We start from the raw sequence: 22,912 nt of genomic DNA, 5'->3' as shown, positions 1-22,912 counted from the left end.
ATTTACCACAGGTGGACTCCAATCAAGTTGTAGAAACATCTCAAGGATGATCAATGGAAACAGGATGCATCTGAGCTCAATTTCGAGTCTCATAGCAAAGGGTCTGAATACTTATATCTATATCTTATATCTATTATTTGTAATAGATTTGCAAACAATTCTAAAAACCTGTTTTCGCTTTGTCATTATGGGGTATTGTGTGTACAGTCGTGGTCAAACGTTTTGAGAATGACAAGTATTGGTCTTCACAAAGTTTGCTGCTTCAGTGTTTTTAGATATTTTTGTCAGATGTTGCTATGGTATACTGAAGTGTATTTACAAGCATTCCATAAGCGTCAAAGGCTTTTATTGACAATTACATTGTTTACGCAAAGAGTAAATATTTGCAGTGTTGACCCTTCTTTTTCAAGACCTCTGCAATCCGCCCTGGCATGCTGTCAATTAACTTCTGGGCCACATCCTGACTGATGGCAGCCCATTATTGCATAATCAATGCTTGGAGTTTGTCCGAATTTGTGGGTTTTTGTTTGTCCACCCGCCTCTTGAGGATTGACCACAAGTTCTCAATGGAATTAAGGTCTGGGGAGTTTCCTGGCCATGGACCCAAAATGGCCATGGACCCAAAATGTGGATGTTTTGTTCCCCGAGCCACTTAGTTATCACTTTTGCCTTATGGCAAGGTGCTCCAGCATGCTGGAAAAGGCATTGTTCGTCACCAAACTGTTCTTGGATGGTTGGGAGAAGTTGTTCTCGGAGGATGTGTTGGTACCATTCTTTATTCATGGCTGTGTTCTTAGGCAAAATTGTGAGTGAGCCCACTCACTTGGCTGAGAAGCAACCCCACACATGAATGGCCTCAGGATGCTTTACTGTTGGCATGACACAGGACTGATGGTAGCGCTCACCTTGTCTTCTCCGGACAAGGTGTTTTCCGGATGCCCCAAACAATCGGAAAGGGGATTCATCAGAGAAAATGACTTTACCCCAGGCTCAGCAGTCCAATCCCTGTACCTTTTGCAGAATATCAGTCTGTCCCTGATGTTTTTCCTGGAGAGAAGTGGCTTTCTCGCTGCCCTTCTTGACACCAGGCCATCCTCCAAAAGTCTTCGCCTCACTGTGCGTGCAGATAATAATAATAATAATAATATGCCATTTAGCAGACGCTTTTATCCAAAGCGACTTACAGTCATGTGTGCATACATTTTTACGTATGGGTGGTCCCGGGGATCGAACCCACTACCCTGGCGTTACAAGCGCCATGCTCTACCAATTGAGCTACAGAGGACCACAGATGAACTCATACCTGCCTGCTGCCATTCCTGAGCAAGCTCTGCACTGGTGGTGCCCCGATCCCGCAGCTGAATCAACTTTAGGAGACGGTCCTGGCGCTTGCTGGACTTTTTTGGGCGCCCTGAAGCCTTCTTCACAACAATTGAACCTCTCTCCTTGAAGTTCTTGATGATCCGATAAATGGTTGATTTAGGTGCAATCTTACTAGCAGCAATATACTTGCCTGTGAAGCCCTTTTTGTGCAAAGCAATGATGACGGCACGTGTTTCCTTACAGGTAACCATGGTTAACAGAGGAAGAACAATGATTTCAAGCACCACCCTCCTTTTAAAGCTTCCGGTCTGTTATTCTAACTCAATCAGCATGACAGAGTGATCTCCAGCCTTGTCCTCGTCAACACTCTCACCTGTGTTAACGAGAGAATCACTGACATGATGTCAGCTGGTCCTTTTGTGGCAGGGCTGAAATGCAGTGGAAATGTTTTTTTGGGATTAAGTTCATTTTCATGGCAAAGAGGGACTTTGCAATTAATTGCAATTAATCTGATCACTCTTCATAACATTCTGGAGTATATGCAAATTGCCATCCTAAAAACTGAGGTAGCATACTTTGTGAAAATTAACTCTCAAAACTTTTGACCACGACTGTAGGTTGCTGAGGATTTTTTATATTTATTTAATCCATTTTACAATAAGGCTGTAATGTAACAAAACGTGGAAAAAGTCAAGCCGTCTGAATACTTTCCGAAGGCACTGTATTTACAGTGCCCTCCGTAATTGTGACAGTGAAGCATTTTTTCTTCTTTTGGCGAGATACTTAAAAAAGTTTTTTTGTTAAATCAAACAATGACTATGAGGTTAAAGTGCAGACTGTCCGATTTAATTTGAGTGTATTTTCATTTAGAAATACAGCACATTTTGTACATAGTCCCACCATTTTGGGGAGCAACTTTCTCACTCATCATTATTCACGATTCATTCAGGATTATCCGTAATCATAGTAGCATCCACATTAATGTAGAAGTGTTTAGAAACATATTCTATTCTTATTTACAATAAAAGTGACTCCAAAATGACACAGTACATTATTTACCATTCATTTCTATTGGGCACAAAATAATCTGAAACACAACCAAAACAAACAGCAAATGCATCCAACAAATTTGTAGAGTCACAACGTTGATGTAGTCTTTCCGTGCTATGAATATGGGACCAAAATACTTCACTTTTTACTACTTTAATACACATAAGTGAATTTGTCCCAATACTTTTGCTCCCCTACAATGGGGGCAGTATGTACAGAAAGTGCTGTAATTTCTAAACAGTTCACCCGATATGGATGAAAATACCTTCAATTAAAGCTGTCAGTTTGCACTTGAACTGCATAGTAATTTTTTGATTTCTGGAGTATAGAGCCAAAATAGAAAAACGCTTCACTTATATGTGTATTAAGTAGACTACACAGCAATAGGCTATGGCATGACATCATCATGCGGACTCTGTAATATGATTTGTTGTTCCCAAGGTGAGCTTTGGCTTCTCACCAGCCTGCTGCGTGTCATCAAGGAGTCCTGGGAGATCCCTGTGGCAGGAGGAGGGTCCAACCTGCTGGAGCTTCTCACTAAGGTAGGTACAGCTGACACATACATTCATATTCATATTCATATTCTCTCTCTCTCTCTTCTCTCTCTCTCTCTCTCTCTCTCTCTCTCTCTCTCTCTCTCTCTCTCTCTCTCTCTCTCTCTCTCTCTCTCTCTCTCTCTCTCTCTCTCTCTCTCTCTCTCTCTCTCTCTCTCTCTCTCTCTCTCTCTCTCTCTCTCTCTCTCTCTCTCTCTCTCTCTCTCTCTCTCTCTCTCTCTCTCTAATATTACTATAAATAATTAAATAATTATTACACAAATAATCAGAAGCCTCAATATAAGCCATATCATTGTTTGAAAATGTGACCTACACGAACATGATATACTAGACGTACATCTCTTTATCTCCCTACATGAAATGTACAATATGAACACATATCTCACTTGTTTTTCCTGTGGCCCAGCTTTCTGTGTCTCTGTGCTAGTTAGATAACCACTACGTCTCTCTATCTCGATCTGTCGGCAGGCTTTCCAGGAGAGCATATGCCACTGTCTGCAGAAGTACTGCCTCAACTATTCCACTGCACTATTTTATCTGGACAGCCTGAAGAACAGAGAGGACTTTGGCTCCTACGTTAAGGTACACTCTACTGTACTGCAGGCCGGAGCCGCCGAGCGCTGCTTATTTGAACTGTAAATCAGTGTTGTTTGGGGCAAGGTCGCGCTGTACTGGTGCATGCTGACAATTTGGAATGTGACAATTTGTCTTCTGCTATTGTGACTCTCTTTCTTTTTTTGCTCTCAACTGAGATATATTTTCTTCCTCAACAACTTTACTCTACCTCCCCCCATCCCTCTGTTCTCTCTAATACTCTCTCTATTTCACTCTTACCCACTAACCTGTATCTTCTCTCTCTGTCTTATTTTCTCCCACACTCTTACTTAATCGCTTTTTCTCTCTATCAGATTGTGTCACACACACACTTATCTACCTACTTACAGTACAGTACACTCTCTCTCTCTCTAAACAGTAAACATTACACTATTCCAAAAGAATAACGACATTTCAAATGGCATTATGTCTATATACAGTGTTGTAACGATGTGCAAGAGTACAAAAGGGAAAATAAATAAACATAAATATGGGTTTTATTCACTGGTTGCCCTTTTCTTGTGGCAACAGGTCACACATCTTACTGCTGTGATTGCACACTCTGTATTTCACCCAACAGATATGGGAGTTTATCAAAATTGGATTTGTGGGTCTGTGCAATCTGAGGGAAATGTGTCTCTAATATGGTCATACATTTGGGAGGAGGTTAGGAAGTGCAGCTCAGTTTCCACCTAATTTTGTGGGCAGTGTGCACATAGCCATAGCCTGTCTGCCTACGGCGGCCTTTCTCAATAGCAAGTCTATGCTCACTGAGTCTGTACAGTCAAAGCTTTCCTTAATTTTGGGTCAGTCACAGTGGTCAGGTATTCTGCCACTGTGTACTCTCTGTTTAGGGCCAAATAGCATTTGCGCTGTTTTTTTGTTAATTCTTTCCAATGTGTCAAGTAATTATCTTTTTGTTTTCTCATGATTTGGATGGGTCTAATTGTGTTGCTGTCCTGGGGCTCTGTGGGGTCTGTTTGTGTTTGCTTAGGGGACTCTTCTCCAGGTTCAAACTCTCTGTAGGTGATGGCTTTGTTATGGAAGGTTTGTGAATCACTTCCTTTTAGGTGGTTGTAGAATTTAACATCTCTTTTCTGGATTTTGATAATTAGCGGGTATCGGCCTAATGCTCTGCATGCATTATTTGGTGTTTTACATTGTACACTGAGGATATTTTTGCAGAATTCTGCATGCAGAGTCTCAATTTGGTGTTTGTCCCATTTTGTTCATTCTTGGTTGGTGAACGGACCCCAGACCTCACAACCATAAAGGGCAATGGGTTCTATAACTGGCTCCCGAGTGGCGCAGCGGTCTAAGGCACTGCATCTCAGTGCTTGAGGCGTCACTACAGACCCCCTGGTTCGATTCCAGGCTGTATCACAACCGGCCGTGATTGGGAGTCCCATAGGGCGGCGCACAATTGGCCCAGCGTCGTCCGGGTTTGGCCGTTGTAGGCCGTCATTGTAAATAAGAATTTGTTCTTAACTGACTTGCCTAGTTAAATAAAGGTAAAAAATATACACTGCTCAAAAAAATAAAGGGAACACTTAAACAACACAATGTAACTCCAAGTCAATCACACTTCTGTGAAATCAAACTGTCCACTTAGGAAGCAACACTGATTGACAATACATTTCACATGCTGTTGTGCAAATGGAATAGACAACAGGTGGAAATTATAGGCAATTAGCAAGACACCCCCAATAAAGGACTGGTTTTGCAGTTGGTGACCACAGACCACTTCTCAGTTCCTATGCTTCCTGGCTGATGTTTTGGTCACTTTTGAATGCTGGCGGTGCTTTCACTCTAGTGGTAGCATGAGACGGAGTCTACAACCCACACAAGTGGCTCAGGTAGTGCAGCTCATCCAGGATGGCACATCAATGCGAGCTGTGGGATGAAGGTTTGCTGTGTCTGTCAGCGTAGTGTCCAGAGCATGGAGGCGCTACCAGGAGACAGGCCAGTACATCAGGAGACGTGGAGGAGGCCGTAGGAGGGCAACAACCCAGCAGCAGGACTGCTACCGCCGACCTTTGTGCAAGGAGGAGCAGGAGGAGCACTGCCAGAGCCCTGCAAAATGACTTCCAGCAGGCCACAAATGTGCATGTGTCTGCTCAAACGGTCAGAAACAGACTCCATGAGGGTGGTATGAGGGCCCGACGTCCACAGGTGGGGGTTGTGCTTACAGCCCAACACCGTGCAGGACGTTTGGCATTTGCCAGAGAACACCAAGATTGGCAAATTCGCCACTGGCGCCTTGTGCTCTTCACAGATTAAAGCAGGTTCACACTGAGCACGTGACAGACGTGACAGAGTCTGGAGACGCCGTGGAGAACGTTCTGCTGCCTGCAACATCCTCCAGCATGACCGGTTTGGCGGTGGGTCAGTCATGGTGTGGGGTGGCATTTCTTTGGGGGGCCGCACAGCCCTCCATGTGCTCGCCAGAGGTAGCCTGACTGCCATTAGGTATCGAGATGAGATCCTCAGACCCCTTGTGAGACCATATGCTGGTGCGGTTGGCCCTGGGTTCCTCCTAATGCAAGACAATGCTAGACCTCATGTGGCTGGAGTGTGTCAGCAGTTCCTGCAAGAGGAAGGCATTGATGCTATGGACTTGCCCGCCCGTTCCCCAGACCTGAATCCAATTGAGCACATCTGGGACATCATGTCTCGCTCCATCCACCAACGCCACTGTCCAGGAGTTGGCGGATGCTTTAGTCCAGGTCTGGGAGGAGATCCCTCAGGAGACCATCCGCCACCTCATCAGGAGCATGCCCAGGCGTTGTAGGGAGGTCATACAGGCACGTGGAGGCCACACACACTACTGAGCCTCATTTTGACTTGTTTTAAGGACATTACATCAAAGTTGGATCAGCCTGTAGTGTGGTTTTCCACTTTAATTTTGAGGGTGACTCCAAATCCAGACCTCCATTGGTTGATAAATTTGATTTCCATTGATAATTTTTGTGTGATTTTGTTGTCAGCACATTCAACTAAAGAAAAAAGTATTTAATAAGATTATTTCATTCATTCAGATCTAGGATGTGTTATTTTAGTGTTCCCTTTATTTTTTTGAGCAGTGTATATACATTTTTAGCACGATCCTAATTGGTATGTTGAATTTTATGTTCCTTTTGATGGCATAGAAGGCCCTTCTTGCCTTGTCATTCAGATCGTTCACAGCCTTGTGGAAGTTACCTGTGGTGCTGACGTTTAGGCCGAGGTATGTATAGTTCTCTGTGTGCTCTAGGGCAACGGTGTCTAGATGGAATTTGTATTTGTGGTCCTGGCAACTGGGTCTTTTTTGGAACGCCATTATTTTTGTCTTACTGAGATTTACTGTCATGGCCCAGGTCTGACAGAATCTGTGCAGAAGATTTAGGTGCTGCTGTAGGCCATCCTTGGTTGGGGACAGAAGCACCAGATCATCAGCAAACAGCAAACAGTAGACATTTGACTTCAGATTCTAGTAGGGTGAGGCCGGGTGCTGCGGACTGTTCAACATAAATATGGGTTGTATTTACAATGGTGTTTGTTCTTCACTGGTTGCCCTTTTCTTGTGGCAACAGGTCACAAATATTGGTGCTGTGATGGCACACTGTGGTTTTTCACCCAGTAGATAAGGGAGTTTATCAAAATTGGGTTTGTTTTCGAATTCTTTGTGGATCTCTGTAATCTAAGGGAAATATGTGTCTGTAATATGGTCATACATTTAGCAGGAGTTTAGGAAGTGCAGCTCAGTTTCCACCTTTTGTGGGCAGTGTGCACATAGCATGTCTTCTCTTGAGAGCCAGGTCTGCCTACGGCGGCCTTTCTCAATAGCAAGGCTATGCTCACGGAGTCTGTACATTGTCAAAGCTTTCCTTAAGTTTGGGTCAGTCACAGTGGTCAGGTATTCTGCCACTGTGTACTCTCTGTTTAGGGCCAAATAGTATTCTAGTTTGCTCAGTTTTTTTGTTAATTCTTTCCAATGTGTCAAGTAATTCTCTTTTTGTTTTCTCATGATTTGGTTGGGTCTAAATGTGTTGTTGTCGTGCACTCTCTCTCTCTCATGCTCTCTCTCTCGCACGCTCTCTCGTGCGCTCTCTCTCTCGTGCGCTCTTTCTCTCTCTCGTGCGCTCTCTCTCGTGCGCGCTCTCTCTCGTGCGCGCTCTCTCTCGTGCGCGCTCTCTCGTGCGCGCTCTCTCTCGTGCGCGCTCTCTCTCGTGCTCTCTTTCTCTCTCTCATGCTCTCTCTCTCTCATGCTCTCTCTCTCGTGCTCTCTCTCTTGTGCGCTGTCTCTCTCTCTCGTGCACTCTCTCGTGCGCTCTCTCTCGTGCGCTCTCTCTCTCGTGCGCTCTCTCTCTCGTGCGCTCTCTCGCTCTCGTGCGCTCTCTCTCTCTCATGCGCTCTCTCTCTCTCGTGCTCTCTCTCTCTCTCTCTCTCGTGCTCTCTCTCGCTCTCGTGCTCTCTCTCTCTCTTTTCTAGTGGTGTGAGAGGAACCCGGAGTGCCGGAGGCTGCAGTTGCGTGACCTGTTAGTAGCGCCGTTGCAGCGTCTGACCCGCTACCCCCTGCTGCTGAAGAACGTGGGGAAGAGGAGCCGGACGGAGGAGGAGGAGAGCGCCCTGCAGAGCGTGGTGGAGCAGGTGGACACCTCCATATGTGAGCAGCCCCCCTCCTTCACCCACTTCACTGGAACAGTGTATTGTAGTACCCCATATCACTACACAGGCTGCTCATTATTAGATGATCTGGGTGATTTGCATAATGGCCGACTATCAGCCGAGATGTCTCATCTAAACCTAATTTAACAGTAGTCAGTCATCACCAGTGGCTCTTCTCGGTCCCTAACCACAACATTAATGTTTTTGCCATGTAAGGAAACTTGAACATACTAGCCTCTCCTGTGTCTTACTATGGAGGAGACCATTGACTTGAATGGGGATGCCTGCTTGTTCTAGGAGTTCTATTTTTCTATGTAGGAAAAAGCAGACCTGCCATTCAGGTTATCAGGCCATCAGGGCTCTAGGGGTTTTCCTGACAGCGCTATGCTTTTGACAGCCACTTACACATATCTCCTGGCTTAAAGGGTGACTGCACTTCCTGATTTGGACTCGTTTTGAAGATTGCTCATTAAGAAGCCGCCATGACTGAAGCCAAACAAGAGTTGTCTTGGGGGTGTGGTTTGATGTGGGTGTTATTTTTGCATATCATACCCTGGCAGGTACTGTTGTTTGTCCCTCCTGAGTCACCGTAGCAACAACATAGCCCCTTCCTTAAAATAGTCAGAATTAATAGTAAGATAAATCAAGAAATCTGTAAATAATTTAGACATTTTTGCCAAGGTCTTAGTCGCGCAATTTTACATCTAGTTAAGGTGTTTGGTGCAGTATTTCTCAAGTCAACAAATGTGCATGAAAACTAGTCAGTGCACTGCACAAAGTCTATCTAGTCGGGAAAGTCTGGTATTGATTTCTGAGAACAATAACATGTCTACAACATAATCTGCAAACTGGCAAACTATCATAAATAAAGCACAAGCTACGCGCTGTTTACCTGCTCGCGAATGCTCGCGAATACAAGTTGCAGTTGGGATACAAGTGCGCTCTGATCGTCTCAATTGTAATTTTGCCTAAAAAAGTGGCAGACTCGCGTGATTGACACTATCAAACACATCAGCATGTGGCCACTCCATAAAGGGCTTAGGTCTAAGGGTTATTTCAACATAAAATTGGCGACATGTTATCTTATGTAAACAAGTCTGAGGGGCTGAGGAAAGGGCAGATCTGTCTCACTGTCTGGAAGTTCTGGCTACTATGATTGGATAGAGCGTGCACAGCTGATAGAGCACAATCAGCACAGCTGCTTCTCTCGTGTTAGTGGCATTGTGCATCCATAGACAACTCTCCAGTAAGTCGTGACGAACTCACTTACAAAACTCCGTTTTGGACGAGATTGACTTTATGACCAAAATTATCCTATTTACACTTTGTAGTCAATTTTGACACTAGAATGAATGTTTCTGACTCATATCAATCCTACATTGACTGTTTAAAACCAGAGAAGTTGGTTCTAAGGGGCAGTTGTCCTTTAACTCACATCTTCACGCCTGTTGCAAAATATACATTGTGGAAAAGTTATTTATAAGCAAATACAACCAAGGGAGATATACAAATACAAGTCTTTTAGAAATGGCTTACCAAATAGCCAGTTTGTTTGTTGGACAGCAGCCAAAAGCTGTGACAATTGAAGTCTTCTCTGCGTGCCTGTACTTGCAGACTCGTTTTGTTTGTTTACTCTATAGATGGACAGGACCGGCTGGGAGAAAATATGTAACAGTATTGTACCTTGAATGTAATTGTTCTTGTATATCAAACCCATCTTTCATTGCTATCTGGTTTCACAGTGCTTTCACAATGTGCTTATAGGTTCTTTCCCATAGCCAGGCTTTAACAGGGTGTGACTACTGACAACAACAGAGGTGTACAGTGAGTCAGTGTGACCTGGGAATAACATTGTCACCATGGCATGCTGGGCTGAATAGGTCAATGTCTCATGGGTGTGGAGGGTGTTTTAAGTAAAAGGTGGGCGCAGTAATGGAGCATTATAGATCACACCCATGTTGCGACACACAGTGAACTGTCGTAATCGTTTAATGATATCCGTATCAAGAACTTTGAGATGCAACATCAGAGATACTATTTCAAATTGATTTGTTTCATTGCCAATACCAGACAAATTGATAGTTCAATTAAGAATGTAGCTGAAAATGTTACAAAGTAAAACTAATACGAAGTTACATAAATAATATTAATTTAACTTGATGACAACGAAGTGACATCCTTGTTGAGGTTTCTGTGTGTGTTCTAATGCCTGGGATAAGCCAGCCAGAATCGATGTTCCTAACTTGTGTGTGCACTGCTCACAACCAAACATTTGAGGGCTAGATTCAATCAGATTGACATCGGCATAGCGTTGTCGAAGGTGGAACTGCATTAAGCCTTGTGCACACCAACTGCGGTAAACTGTATGCGTTCCGGTGGAAGTCCATTAATTTCAATCGGAGGCAATCCGCACCGCTGTGACTCATCTGCCGGACTAGGCTGGAATTTTCTAACTTGTGCGTTGCTTTGCCATGCATTATCAGAAATGGAAGTAGATAAGCCACCGAAGGTGCGTGATTCTTTTTGTTGTGATGAGGCGCATGGATTGCGATGATTACGTAAAATGTACCGTACGGCAATGTAATAATGCAGCCGGTGTGCACGCGGCGTCAGAGCTGTCAAATCCACAAAGGTCTCTTTGCGTTACCTTATCGCAGACAGTGCCATTGGATGCAACGATACCACACCTGACTATAATCCGACCATGTTCAAACACTTGAATTAGATTGATAGGCTATAAATCCCCCATCCAAATTATCAGAAATGGTTTGACATTTGAGTCATTATTCCTATGATCGATAGAGCCTACACTTTCTACCGCCGTTTTGAACTTCTTACGCGGTAGGGATAATACACAAGACCAGCTGCATACCAATATGTCAGCTCATACCGCTCCAACACCGCCAAAACATCTGCTATGCGTTTGGACTCATTCACACACACTCTTCCCCCTCTGTGTGTGTATGTGTTGTGTGTGTGCGCGCAGGTGATCTGGAGGGGAAGGTGAAATGGCTGGACAACTACCAGAAGGTGAAACAGCTGAGGGATTCCCTGGTGTGGCTGCCAGTGTGGGAGAGAGACAAGCGGGCCTTCGTCCCTGAGGTAAGGCTGCTTTCACTATACTGGGAGAGTTGAGCTTTGAATACCAAACTTGGTTTGCACAAATACAGAATAGAATAGAACTTACTCAATTTACTTAATCCTCTTGGTTCCTGGAGGAACATAGGGCCTGTACTAAAGTTTTCCACTATTGTCAGTCTTAGGCTGCTTTGTTTGCCTCTTGCCATGACAAGTGGATATTCTTGAGTTCTGAATAGAATAGAACAGATCATATGGTTAATGTTTCTTAAACAAGTCAGATACTACAATAACTTAGCTGTATCTTAAATCAGAGATCATAGCACTGATGTAAAGGAAAGAGAAAGCTGTCTAAAGCTTTTTAGTGGGGGGGTTTTCAGATAAGTATCAAGTGATACCTAACATCAGGATCCGCAAAGCTACATAGACACACAGATGAGATATTACAGTGTGAAATGTAAATGATACTGCCCGAGAAGCCGGTGTTTGGAGGATATATTGGCATGGGTGTTGTTAGGCCCGAGACGAAGACGAGGGCCGGCAAACCGTGCCAATATATCCTCCAAACACCGGCTTCTCGGGCATTATCACTTTTATACAACAGGTTCCCAACATATTCAAATAATGATTGACATATTTTAATTAAAAAACATTATTTTGATGAATTTATTCATACTATTTCATCCTTCCACAAGATATAGTCCCGACACAAATCTAGGGTTGCTACCCAAGACGTCTGGTCATTCTTTTTATTGGTTTGGTTGCCAGAGACGCGACCCGGTTTGGCAACGTTCTTATCCCTTGCTTGCTAGCTAGCCAACTACGGCTAACTTACAGTCACGTCAAAAAGCCAGAATAACAGCAAAGTAGATGCATTTGCATTTGTTTAAGCTGTTTTCTAGAGAGATTTATTTGGATAGACACTGTTATTCAGAGGAGCTAGCCAACAACACAGCTAACACAATCACTTCAAACTGAAGCTGGAAAGACTGCAAACTAGCTGCACTTTGTTTGACCTTTTTTCAATTGACATTTCTTTGTATATGTCCATAAAAATGATGCCAGCTGATTAATGATTTCGACTGGATGAGAAAGGCTGCCTGCCTGCCTGTCTCGTCCTGACTCCTGACATGTTCATTACCATGGGACAGCTGGAGATCACATTTGAATCTTGAAACAATGTTGCAAATGTCGGAGACATACAGCAAGGTTTAAACAAACCTCTGCTGTTGAAAACTAAATGTTAGTCTAAAAGAAATGTGAGATAATGTCTAGATGCTTTTTATAGTGGAGATCAAGTTTATAAATTGCTTGGCTGGGCTGATGAGACAGTGGATTGCGCAGTCAGATGGAACAGAGGTAAATAGGCATTTTAATGTCATAGATTTAGCCGGTGGTAACTTGTGGAATAGACACCGGCTGGAATGCGCTTTTAACCAATCAGCATTCAGCATTAGACCCACCCGTTGTATAAGAAAAAATATATATACTGACACCACATACAGTATGAACTTATAAGAACGCAAACAAATTTCCCACAACATAACCTCAGCCCTTCATTTGGCTACAAACAGAATCTGAAGCATCTCCTAAAGTCTGTCACCCTCGAAAACCTCATCTCTCATCGGAGCCTGCTGCACAAGGGAAAACTAGTGCTTACAGGTCAGTGACATACAGAGGAATTAGACAAGACTAATTAAAATAGTTTGAAGTACTGTAGTTCTACATATTTTAGCCATGTCATCTCTATATGTGATTCTAGAGAACGGCAAGCTGCACGATGTGTACCTGTTTCTGTTTGACGAGTTCCTCCTCATCACCAAGATCAAGAGGAACAAAAAGGTGCTCCCAATATCTGATTTGTTGCATATACTTATCTACTTCCTTATTTCCTTACTTACTTCCTTCTCTCTTTCTCCCTCCAGAAGTCCACAGGTCCTGAACAGAGTCCTCTGCGTCCACCTCAGAACCAGGAATTGGACCAGCTGCTGAAGGAGGGCTGTACCTTCACTGTCCTGGATCAGCCCATCTCGCTGGACCGCCTCCAGCTCAAGAACGTAGACCAACTCAACGCAGCAGGTGGGGAGGGATCAACACCTGCATGATATAGGAGTTAAAAAAGGCCAGCACTCACTTATATAGTTACCACAGTTCTTTTAAGGCAGCCTGTCCTAGTAGCACACACAAACATCTCGGCTTTTGTCTACCTTAGTGTGTGTGTCAAATCAAAGTTTATTGGTCATATGCACAGGATACAGCGGGGTGAAAATTGTAAAATGTAATGCTTACTCTCCTCTCAACTGTGTGTGTGTGTGCAAAAGAATCAACAACCTGATTCCAGGATCTCATCACTGATTTCAACATAGATTTTCAACAGGCCTATTAAACATCTACTAATACATTACATTTAGGCTAGGGATTCCCACACCCCTTGTCACTTGTTTCACACCTCATGCTTTACTGATAAAATCTGGATTTGATATCAATAATCAAGCCTATGATAAAAACATATTGTGTAATCAACAGTTATCTAAACAGCAGATTAGTAATCTGTAATCGATTACAGTATCAGTCCGGAGTTATTTGTTCAGTACTCTTTCTTCTGTACTACTGTGTCGGCAACAAGAGAACTGGTTTGTATTCATTAGGAACAAAACAGACGCAAACGGGCCAAAACAGGGAGGGACTAACTGAACTTGTCCAATAAGAAACGCTTGTTTTCATTATCTGTTACACATTTTTTTGCTAAGTTTTTCAACGGTGTGCACTAATGAATGTTTCATCCTTCTCTTCTCAGTGTCAGGGCTACCCCAATCCTTCATCATCATGCACCAGAACCGCTACCAGCAGTGTATCGCTGCCTTCATCCTACAAGCTCCGTCCGAGGCCGTCAAGGTACAGTAAGAGCAGTCTGACTTGACGTTAAACACACTGCGTGTTGTAGGCCAAACAAAAACACTATGAACAGCAGTGTTTTTACAGTGAGAATTGGATTGCATACCGTTTTGCTGTTCATGTGTAGCTGGGTGCTTATAATTGTACCATGGCGACTGGCAACATTCCATTGGCATGACAACAGCTGCCAACATCGCAGAGCATCACATAACATGAAATACCACATAACAGTGGTATCTTATGTAAGGCATGGATCTATCACTATCAGGAAACTGCCATCTCAATATACTCATAGCAGGGTCAAAGTTTATACATTTTTGATTAGTTGCTGGTTGATAACTGCCATATAAATTCCTGTGTTATATCATTCATCACCATGTTTCATTCCCACACCTGATAAATCATTGTTCAGCTATTTACAGTCTATATCTGTCCGGGAGATTTTCACTTAACAAACATACTAATTGCTATCACCCCAGAAATCAAGTGACTCACTCCAGCTAGTGTTGGGTCATCATTAGACTACACTAGCAGAGAAGTTACTTTTTTTCCCCACTGTCTGGATAGCTTATTCTAATACTGTCGAAGTCACCTTGCTCTCTGATACTTCTAGGTTAGGTGGAATTTCCTTCATTACTAGGCATGAGTTAGCCGAGTATCGTCATGGTACCCTGCATGTGTCAAGTTCATTTAAAGTGCATTTCACAAACGTCACAACACACTTTACATGATTAAAAAGGGAAGAACAAAACAATGTATAACAAAAATAAAAACCAACAATAACAATACAAATGTATGTGTGTTTCCAGAGGGTGTGGATGTCAGAGATAGAGGGTGCTGTGGCAATGCTGCTGAGATTGGATTCCCAGCAGCCTCCCCGGGTGAAAAGCTCCTCACTGTGGCTAGAGTCCTCCCAGATCTGAGCAGTCTGACTTTCACTACTAGAACAGAGGACCACAAACACTGCTTCTGGACAGCTACCGGTGCCTGATCCCCACTATAGCTCCTGAACCATAGGTGGCTCTTGATATTTTCTTTTCACACTGTCCTTTCCAGCACAGTTCCAGAAACTAGGTGGATGGTGGAAGAGTGACCAGGCCAGCCCAGTAGAACTTGGCTCAGTAGTGTGAAAGGGGTATAAGTGTGCAGGCTCTATGTACCGACTAGCACAAATACACTTGATTGAACTTTTAAAACTAGCTACTAGTCGAGACCCTTGATTAGTTGAATCAGGTGTGTTAGTTGGTGCTGGGCTGGAACAAACACATCCACACATGATGGATCTCTCCAGTACCAGGGTTGGTGACCACTGCCATAGACTCTGGCTAAAACAAGGACTTCTATAACTGTATCATGCACTATGGTCCCTCCCAAGCCCTTGTAAAATACTAGCAGGATAACTTTTGTAAAATTAATGTTTGCTTTGAAAATGTATTGCGGTACCATAATAGATGACAAATAGTTGAAAATGAGAAGATGACTGTCCTGTGTTGCTGATGGGTGCTCCGGGTACATGTAGGCATTCAATGTGTCTGTGGCAAACAGTACAACAACAGTATACAGTCAACTGTAACAACATATACAGTCATAACATCACAATAAGTACTGACCCATGTCATTATCATCATCCCAGTGGGTAACAAATCATGATACATCACACATACTCTGGCTTAACACACTGGTATAAACAGACACTGACCACCAAGGAAAATAGAAACAACTAGTTTTATTTACTCTTAGTAATGATGGACAATTTGACAATAAATGGTACATCTGGACATAAATGTCATTATCCTTTCTTTCCTTCCTTAAATCACACACACGTTCCTCCTTCCAGGTCAGGTAGTCCATGACAGAGTCTGTGGTAGCAGTGTTCTAAGAACACAGAGAGCCTGACAAACAAGACCTTGACTTAAGGCACAGCCACTACATATGGGCCCTGTTACAATACTCCAGAAATGCATCCTTCCTACCTTCCTTGAAGTAGTCACAGATCTCAATTGGTTGGATAGGTGGAAGTGATAGGGTCGTAACCTTGTTTTCACCTATCCATCTACTTATAGATCAGTGCTTACCTGAAGGAAATTAGGAAAGACATTTCTAAAGTATATGAACGGGGCCATGATATCCTCCAAAGTGGATGAAGAACAATGAACTATAAAGCCAATCGATACATCATGCATGACGACTGACATCCACGTGAAACAAGCCACAGATTAATTAGTGTAGTAGTACCATTCACTAAAATTAATTCAGTAAGACAATTATGGATTTACATTACATTTGTTGTCGACGCGTTTATTTATATACAAGTGTTATTTAACATACTTTTTTATTTTCATTTTCTTCCATAAGAAAATGTAACAATTTTACAAAGATAATACAATAGCCAGGTATTAGTGAGTGATAATGTAATACAGTAAGATGGTAAACCCTACGGCAGAGTTACGGGGGTGGGGAGGGCTTTTGTTCCAGCCGAGCACTGAAACAAGAGTTTCAACTAATTAAAGTCTTAATGAGCAATTGATATGAAACAGGTGCTAGTGCTGGGCTGGAACAAAAGCCTGCACACCTTGTAGCTCTCTCCAGAACCAGGGTTTGTGACCATCGCTCAACTGTAGGGGTGGAATGGGGCGATAGTTAGTGGGGCAATACTTGCGGCTTCCTCAGGGATTGACACCTCCATGGCACTGAGAGAGACAGAGGCTGTGACTCTGATACTAGCCAACACTATTCTGATGTGTGGGTTCTTATCCCAGATTCTGATAAAAGTGGTGGTCTAGACCGCCAATCTCTTGGCCTTAGTGACAACACTTAACGACACCCATCGCAAGCTGGGGAACTTGATCTGCAGGGACAGGCCAGCAGGGAAAGAATACTTTCATTATCTTTCAGGTTAACCATAGTGCTATTTATATGCCTGTGCCAATCTGAGGTAGACGAAACAAAACCAATGTAATACAGACATGGATACTAACACAGGAGTCTACTTGATCAAAGTGACCTGGTACAAAGCCATGTGTTTGAGAATGACCTTCTTCTGAGTGGTCGTTTGTAGCTCAGTTGGTAGAGCATGTCGCTTGTAATGCCAGGGTAGTGGGTTCGATTCCCGGGACCCTCCCATATACGTAAAATGTGTGCACGAATGACTAAATCGCTTTGGAAAAGCGTCTGCTAAATGGCGTATATATTTTCTGGAACCCAGAGTAGAGGAAGGACTGTTATAGAGAGAGTAAAGGATGTTCAGTCCGCCAAAAGACAGCTAGCCGGACACAGCCAGACAGCAAACCACGCCACACAAACAAGTCACTCACAAACTCTTAATACAATCATTTACTGTGGATTGACCAGACAATGCAGGAGCAGTTCAATCAGTATTAAGAGCTCGTCAAAAAGACAATAAAACACTTCAACGAGGATTACATTTTTCAGTTATCAGTTCTATTTGACTGGTGGTAAAGTGTTAGCAGTTAGCGTAAATCAACACTGACATGTCCAAATGTGTCGCAGAGAGAAGGTTAACAGCCACCATGCATATACTGTAGAGCAGCGTTTCCCAACCTTCTCCATTCCGGGGACCACCAAATCACCGCCAAAAGCTCGAGGACCACCATTCGCGGAATCACAGAATTGTTTTCACAAATATCTTGCCGGTCAAATTTATAGTCAATTTGATCAATGAATTTAACTTTTGTGAAAAGTAATGTAAAATTGCTTATAATACCATGAAAGCGCAACTGAAGGCAATAAACAACTTATCTGTTAGAAAACAGCCTATGTGGCATCGATATTAGTCCGAAATATTTATTGTAGTGTCAAAATTGACTACAAAGAGTAAATAGGCTAATTTTGGTCATAAAGTCAGTCTCGTCCAAAACTGAGATTCATGAGATAATTAAGAAAAAATTGTATATCACAGAACGCAACACATGCCCACAACTGGCAGCACCCAAGTAATCATCAATTCGGAGTGCAGCTGCACACAACCCGATTGTAATGCCCCATGGTCAATTTGGTTTGACAATAGATATCCCTATGGGGCTAGTTAGGGACCATCAGTAAATTACACAATGTACATGGGACAACATTTTAAAACGTCAATAGCTCCAAAATTCTATGAATTGAAAACCTCAAACCAACTGAAAATTGTAGAAATTCATATACAAATATTAAAAGCTTTTAATGAGACAACTAAAAGACGTGCAACATGAAAATATTGTCCCATTTACATAGTGTAATTTATTGACGGCCCCTAACTAGCCCCATAGACAGGCTATCCAAAGTCAAACAAACTTTGCCATGGTCGCACACCGGCAGGCTGAAGCTAATTAGCGAAAGAAGTTGGCTAGCTTGCTAGCTAGTCTAGGCCATAAGAAATGGTTAAACTGTTTCACGTCATCTAGAAGGGTGAGTGACTAACTGTGTACTGTTTTGGCATAGTGAAAGTACAAATGCTTCCCACATTCGAACACACACACACACACACACGAGACACCCACATCAAAGCACGCCTCCAAGACCCAAATCTTGTTCTCAGTCGCATTTCCTTATGAGAATTGAAAGCGAAGCTAAATCAGGAAGTTCAGCCCCCCTTTAATACTCCCAACTATTTTTATAAAAATAAATACAAAAATAAAAACAGTACCCTGGTGGTCCGCAGACCAAAGGTTGAAATCCACTGCTGTAGAGGTGCTGTACAGACAGACAACACTGCCACCCTACACACACACTACACATTATTCCTAAAACACCACACATACAAGATACACGCAGACAGTTATTGCTTCAAAGCAGAGCACACACAGCTCCTGCAGTAAGTAGTCATGATGTTGAATGGGATACAGGCGACAAAAAACATCACATGCAACCACGTGGATCTCATCACGTCTGCATTCAATGAGAAAAAGAAGCACCACAAGTAGTTGTTTACATTTGTTGTTTGCAGGAGATCAACGACGGTGCAAAACAAAGACGTCATTCCATTTTGTAGAAAAATGATCATAAAAATCTGATGTACATTATAAATGCCAGCCACGTTCAAGCATGTCTGAATTCATGATAAAATGTAGGACCTTACAAGTCAAAAACTCAAAGCTTTCGGCTAGATTAAAAAAGTAATTGAGAAGAAATTAAGGTAAAGAAAAATCCAGGCTTTCCGTTTTGCCTCATATCCTACCATCTCAGGACAGTTGGACTCCTCCAGTTGGGACATTCTTTGGTCGTGAACAAAATACTTATCTTAAAACAAACAGAACCACTGCTTTCAACCCTTTAACGTAACTCTATATCCTTTTGTTAAAACAACTTAACCCATTCGGTATTTAACCCCTTTCTTACACCTGCCTTCACAACTCTTCTAGACACAACATACACTTACAGTCAACCGCCTTGTCTTCCTAAATGTTAAAGATGCTAACGATGCCAAACCAAGATGACCGCCGTCTTAGCTAGACATGTAGAGTAAAGATGGTTAGTGCTGTTGAGCTCTCCCCGTTACCACCCTATGACCAACCAGCCGGCCTCATAAGCAGCAAAGGCACTATACAGATTTGGCCCTTCCCATTCTGTCCCATAGCTCTGGCATGTCTGCTGTGCTTCTTCCATCATGTTCCTATCTTGTGTGACACAGAGACCCCAGCTAACCCCCTTGCTAAGACCACTGGCCCCTAGAACGACTGTGGCCCATACAGTGACTGTGGCCCCTTGTCCTGCACTCCCATCCCATCACCAGGTACCTCCTCTTCAAAGCACAGTAGGTCTGATTGGTTCCAATGATCCATGAAGTCATAGAAAGACAGGTGTTGATTTCTCAAAGTCAGTTTGTAAGAATGCACGTAGGAAACGATGAGACATGCCGTCACTGGAGGGGCCAGGGGGCCGAGAGAGAGAGGTGTCAGCCCTGGAGATCTTCGAAGCACGTCTCACACACCCGCACAGGCTTCTTGGAGGAGGGTGTGAGAGCGTTCTTGGCAGAGCACTCTGCACAGAAGATGTTGCCACAGTGTCTGCAGTGGTGCTGTGGGGGGAGAGAGTAGAGAGAGAGTCAGTTAGGAGGATGGGCAGGACAGTCTGACTGTCCTGATGATATAACACTTTGTAGAACTCCTTTGTGGCACCTCCTTCAACCCTCTTACCATGGTTGTGTTCATTAGGAACCAAACAGAAGAAAACTGACTGGGACTACCTGGAATTTTCCATTGCAAAACTCTCTGAGCATGCCATAATGAACACAACCCAGATGAACAGAACGACATGCAACACAACTCACCTTCCTGATGGCAAGAGAGAAGCCCTTCTCACAGGCCATGCAGTTCTGTACCTCGTGGTCCTCCGCCCACTTCCTGGTCAGAGACTGTGACTGCTTTATCTACAGATGGGGAAAGGGAGAGAGAGGGGTTAGTCCATATACATACACACAGGAAAACCAGCTCCACTGCACGTCTGCACCTATACAAACAGGCATGTACACACTAACACACACAGCTCTATTGACTTTAAGTACCCATCGAACGAGTCCTACAGAGTTCTAACCAGCAGAGCTGCGCAGTATATTGTGACACGTCCACAGCTCGACAATTAAATGAGATCAGTAAATTATGTAATAATGGGTCGTCAGACTATCGTGGCTCCACGGCTGTGGACTCTGTTGGGTCTAATACATTTGGACCCCAGGAAGAGTAGCTGCTGCCTTGGCAACAGCTAATGGGGATTCTAATAAAATACTAAATACACGTAGACTGGTGTATGTGTACTGTGTTGTATTGTCTAGTTCAGCTACAGGTCACACAGAATGATGCAACTGAAGTCATAATACATATGTCTAACATGGCGTTATGTATCCTGTATTGTTACCTGTAGTGACTGGTTTTCTCTGCCCAGCTCCTGCATGGCAGCGGTTGTATCATCCAGTTTCCTGCGCATCTCCACCACCTTGGACTGCAGTTTCTCCATCTCCCCCTCACCCTTCACACACCTGAAACACAACCATTACACACAGGCACAATGGTGAAAGGCTAAAAGCTACCATAGGAGGAGAGAGAAAAAAGGATAGAGAGTGACAGAGAGAAAAAACCCAATGAAAGCACTAAAACACCTCCAATGCAAGCTCTGCTGCATTACAGGCCAAACTACCGGAAATCAGTTATCTCTGACACCTTGCTGGATAGGCTAACAGCCAACGTGCTCTTTTGCACGCTGTTTGGGAAGGGTCCGTAAGTAAGCATTTCACTGTTAGTCTACACCTGTTGTTTAAGAAGCATGTGACAAATACATTTTGATTTGATTTGGAAGACATCCATGAGGGGAGATCTAGGCGATTCCTAGCTACATTATAGTTTCTGGTAAAACCACGACATTAGCGGCTGCAATTCTGAAGACAACTTCACACCCACTCCTCCCCTTCACCTCTCCAGCAGCGCGCGTCTCTCGTCCTGGTTGTTCTGCACGGTGGCCTCTAGCACAGCGATCTCGCCCCGCAGTTCATCAGTCTGCTTCTCCAGTTCGCCACAGCGCCGCTGGCTGCCCTGCCATTCCCTCTTTAGCGTGGCCACGTTCTCGTTGAGCGCAGTCACCTGCAGGCCCAGCCGCGCCTCCGCCTCCTCTCCCCGCTTCGCCTGCTCCTCCCGGGCTTTACGTTCTGACGCCTGGGGAGGGGCGGGGGATGGGGAGGAGGAAGGGGGAGGAGGAGGGAATGGGAGGGAGTGAGGGGTAGAGAGATGACAGGGTATTTAGAAGTTCAGAGGAGAAAAGCCACACACCTACAGCTCTACAAAACATCTGAGTGATAATACCTAAAAAAGACACCACCACACATTTGTGAAACACAGAAAATGACAGAGAGCCTGCATGGTGTCTACAAAACACAGCATTTAAAAGCACTGGAGGTGTTCTGTGTGTGTAACATTTCCACCAGCAAATAGTACTTCAATGTCAAACATCACATGTAGCTCCTTTAATAAGTGTTGATGCCATCTGGAACGTTAGTAGGTAGGTAAACGACTAAGCGTACTAGCTGGGCCTGGACCTCCTGGGTCTCCACCCGAGACTTCTCCTCTCTCTGGGTAACACTGTCCCTGGTGGCCTGGTGCTGGGTCTTCTCCTGCTCCAGGGCTGCCTGCACCTCCTCCACACGGCCCTGCACCTCCAGCTTCTGCTGGATCAACAGCTGCTTGGCCTCCCGCAGCTCCCTCAACTCCTGGGGGGAAGAAGAGAAGGGGTGAGGAGGGAGAGATGGATGGATAGGTGTAAGCAATATGATGGAATTGTCACCATTTTGCTAAGACCTATCCAATCATCTCAGATCTACAGTAGTACCTAGGGGGTAGAGGTTGATATGGGATTCAGTTGGTTCAATTCCGAATCAACCCCTCCCCCTTCCACTCCCCTGTGAGCTGTTCAATGATCCCAGAACGAGGACCCACTCGTAAATCTCTGGATAAGGAGTCTCTCACCTTCTCACTCCTCTCCCTGAGTGCCTTCAGCTCAGAGCCCAGTTTGGTCGTGTCCTTCTCCAGGGCAGCCTTAGTCTGGCTCAGCTCCTTTGCTCTGCTCCTCTCCTTCTGCAGCTCCTCTTGGGTCACACCCTGCGTGGGGGAGGGGGTTACAGCATGAGGGGAGCAATCATACAACGCACATCCTAAGTCCCATTAGGGGTAAGAGACGGGGTCAGAGATGGATCAAAGTCCCCAAATAACATGATGCTCTGACTATGGTTTGGAACAAGACTTACAACAACTATAACAAGAGATTCATTACACAAATCCAACCGGGAT

The 22,912-nt window shown here is 44.0% G+C and overlaps 2 protein-coding genes across 2 annotated transcripts in view; one reads left to right on the top strand and one right to left on the bottom strand.

The window, feature by feature from the left end:
- The window catches only part of LOC311135467 (pleckstrin homology domain-containing family G member 7-like), a 34,719-nt gene extending 18,790 nt beyond the window's left edge, over positions 1-15,929 (top strand). Inside the window, 10 exon segments of the mRNA XM_084169440.1 lie at positions 2,815-2,827; positions 2,830-2,915; positions 3,396-3,509; positions 7,992-8,166; positions 11,155-11,270; positions 12,821-12,908; positions 13,009-13,088; positions 13,172-13,325; positions 14,044-14,141; positions 14,951-15,929. Coding sequence (XP_084025566.1) covers positions 2,815-2,827; positions 2,830-2,915; positions 3,396-3,509; positions 7,992-8,166; positions 11,155-11,270; positions 12,821-12,908; positions 13,009-13,088; positions 13,172-13,325; positions 14,044-14,141; positions 14,951-15,064 — 1,038 coding nt within the window. The 3' untranslated portion in view covers positions 15,065-15,929.
- Positions 15,930-18,712: 2,783 nt separating this feature from the next.
- Positions 18,713-22,912, bottom strand: part of LOC311135466 (early endosome antigen 1-like) — a 58,328-nt gene continuing 54,128 nt past the window's right edge. The window contains exons 24-29 of the mRNA XM_084169439.1: positions 22,592-22,723; positions 22,150-22,335; positions 21,546-21,784; positions 20,994-21,114; positions 20,410-20,508; positions 18,713-20,157 (exon numbers count right to left, since the gene is read on the bottom strand). Of these exons, the coding sequence (XP_084025565.1) occupies positions 20,035-20,157; positions 20,410-20,508; positions 20,994-21,114; positions 21,546-21,784; positions 22,150-22,335; positions 22,592-22,723 (900 nt within the window). The 3' untranslated portion in view covers positions 18,713-20,034. The remainder of the gene's footprint in view (positions 20,158-20,409; positions 20,509-20,993; positions 21,115-21,545; positions 21,785-22,149; positions 22,336-22,591; positions 22,724-22,912) is intronic.

The sequence above is a fragment of the Coregonus lavaretus genome (assembly GCF_964263955.1).
Source record: "Coregonus lavaretus genome assembly, chromosome: 9".
Lineage (NCBI taxonomy): Eukaryota > Metazoa > Chordata > Actinopteri > Salmoniformes > Salmonidae > Coregonus > Coregonus lavaretus.
The sequence above is the reverse complement of the archived record's forward strand: the minus strand, read 5'-3'. Positions and strand labels throughout refer to the sequence as shown.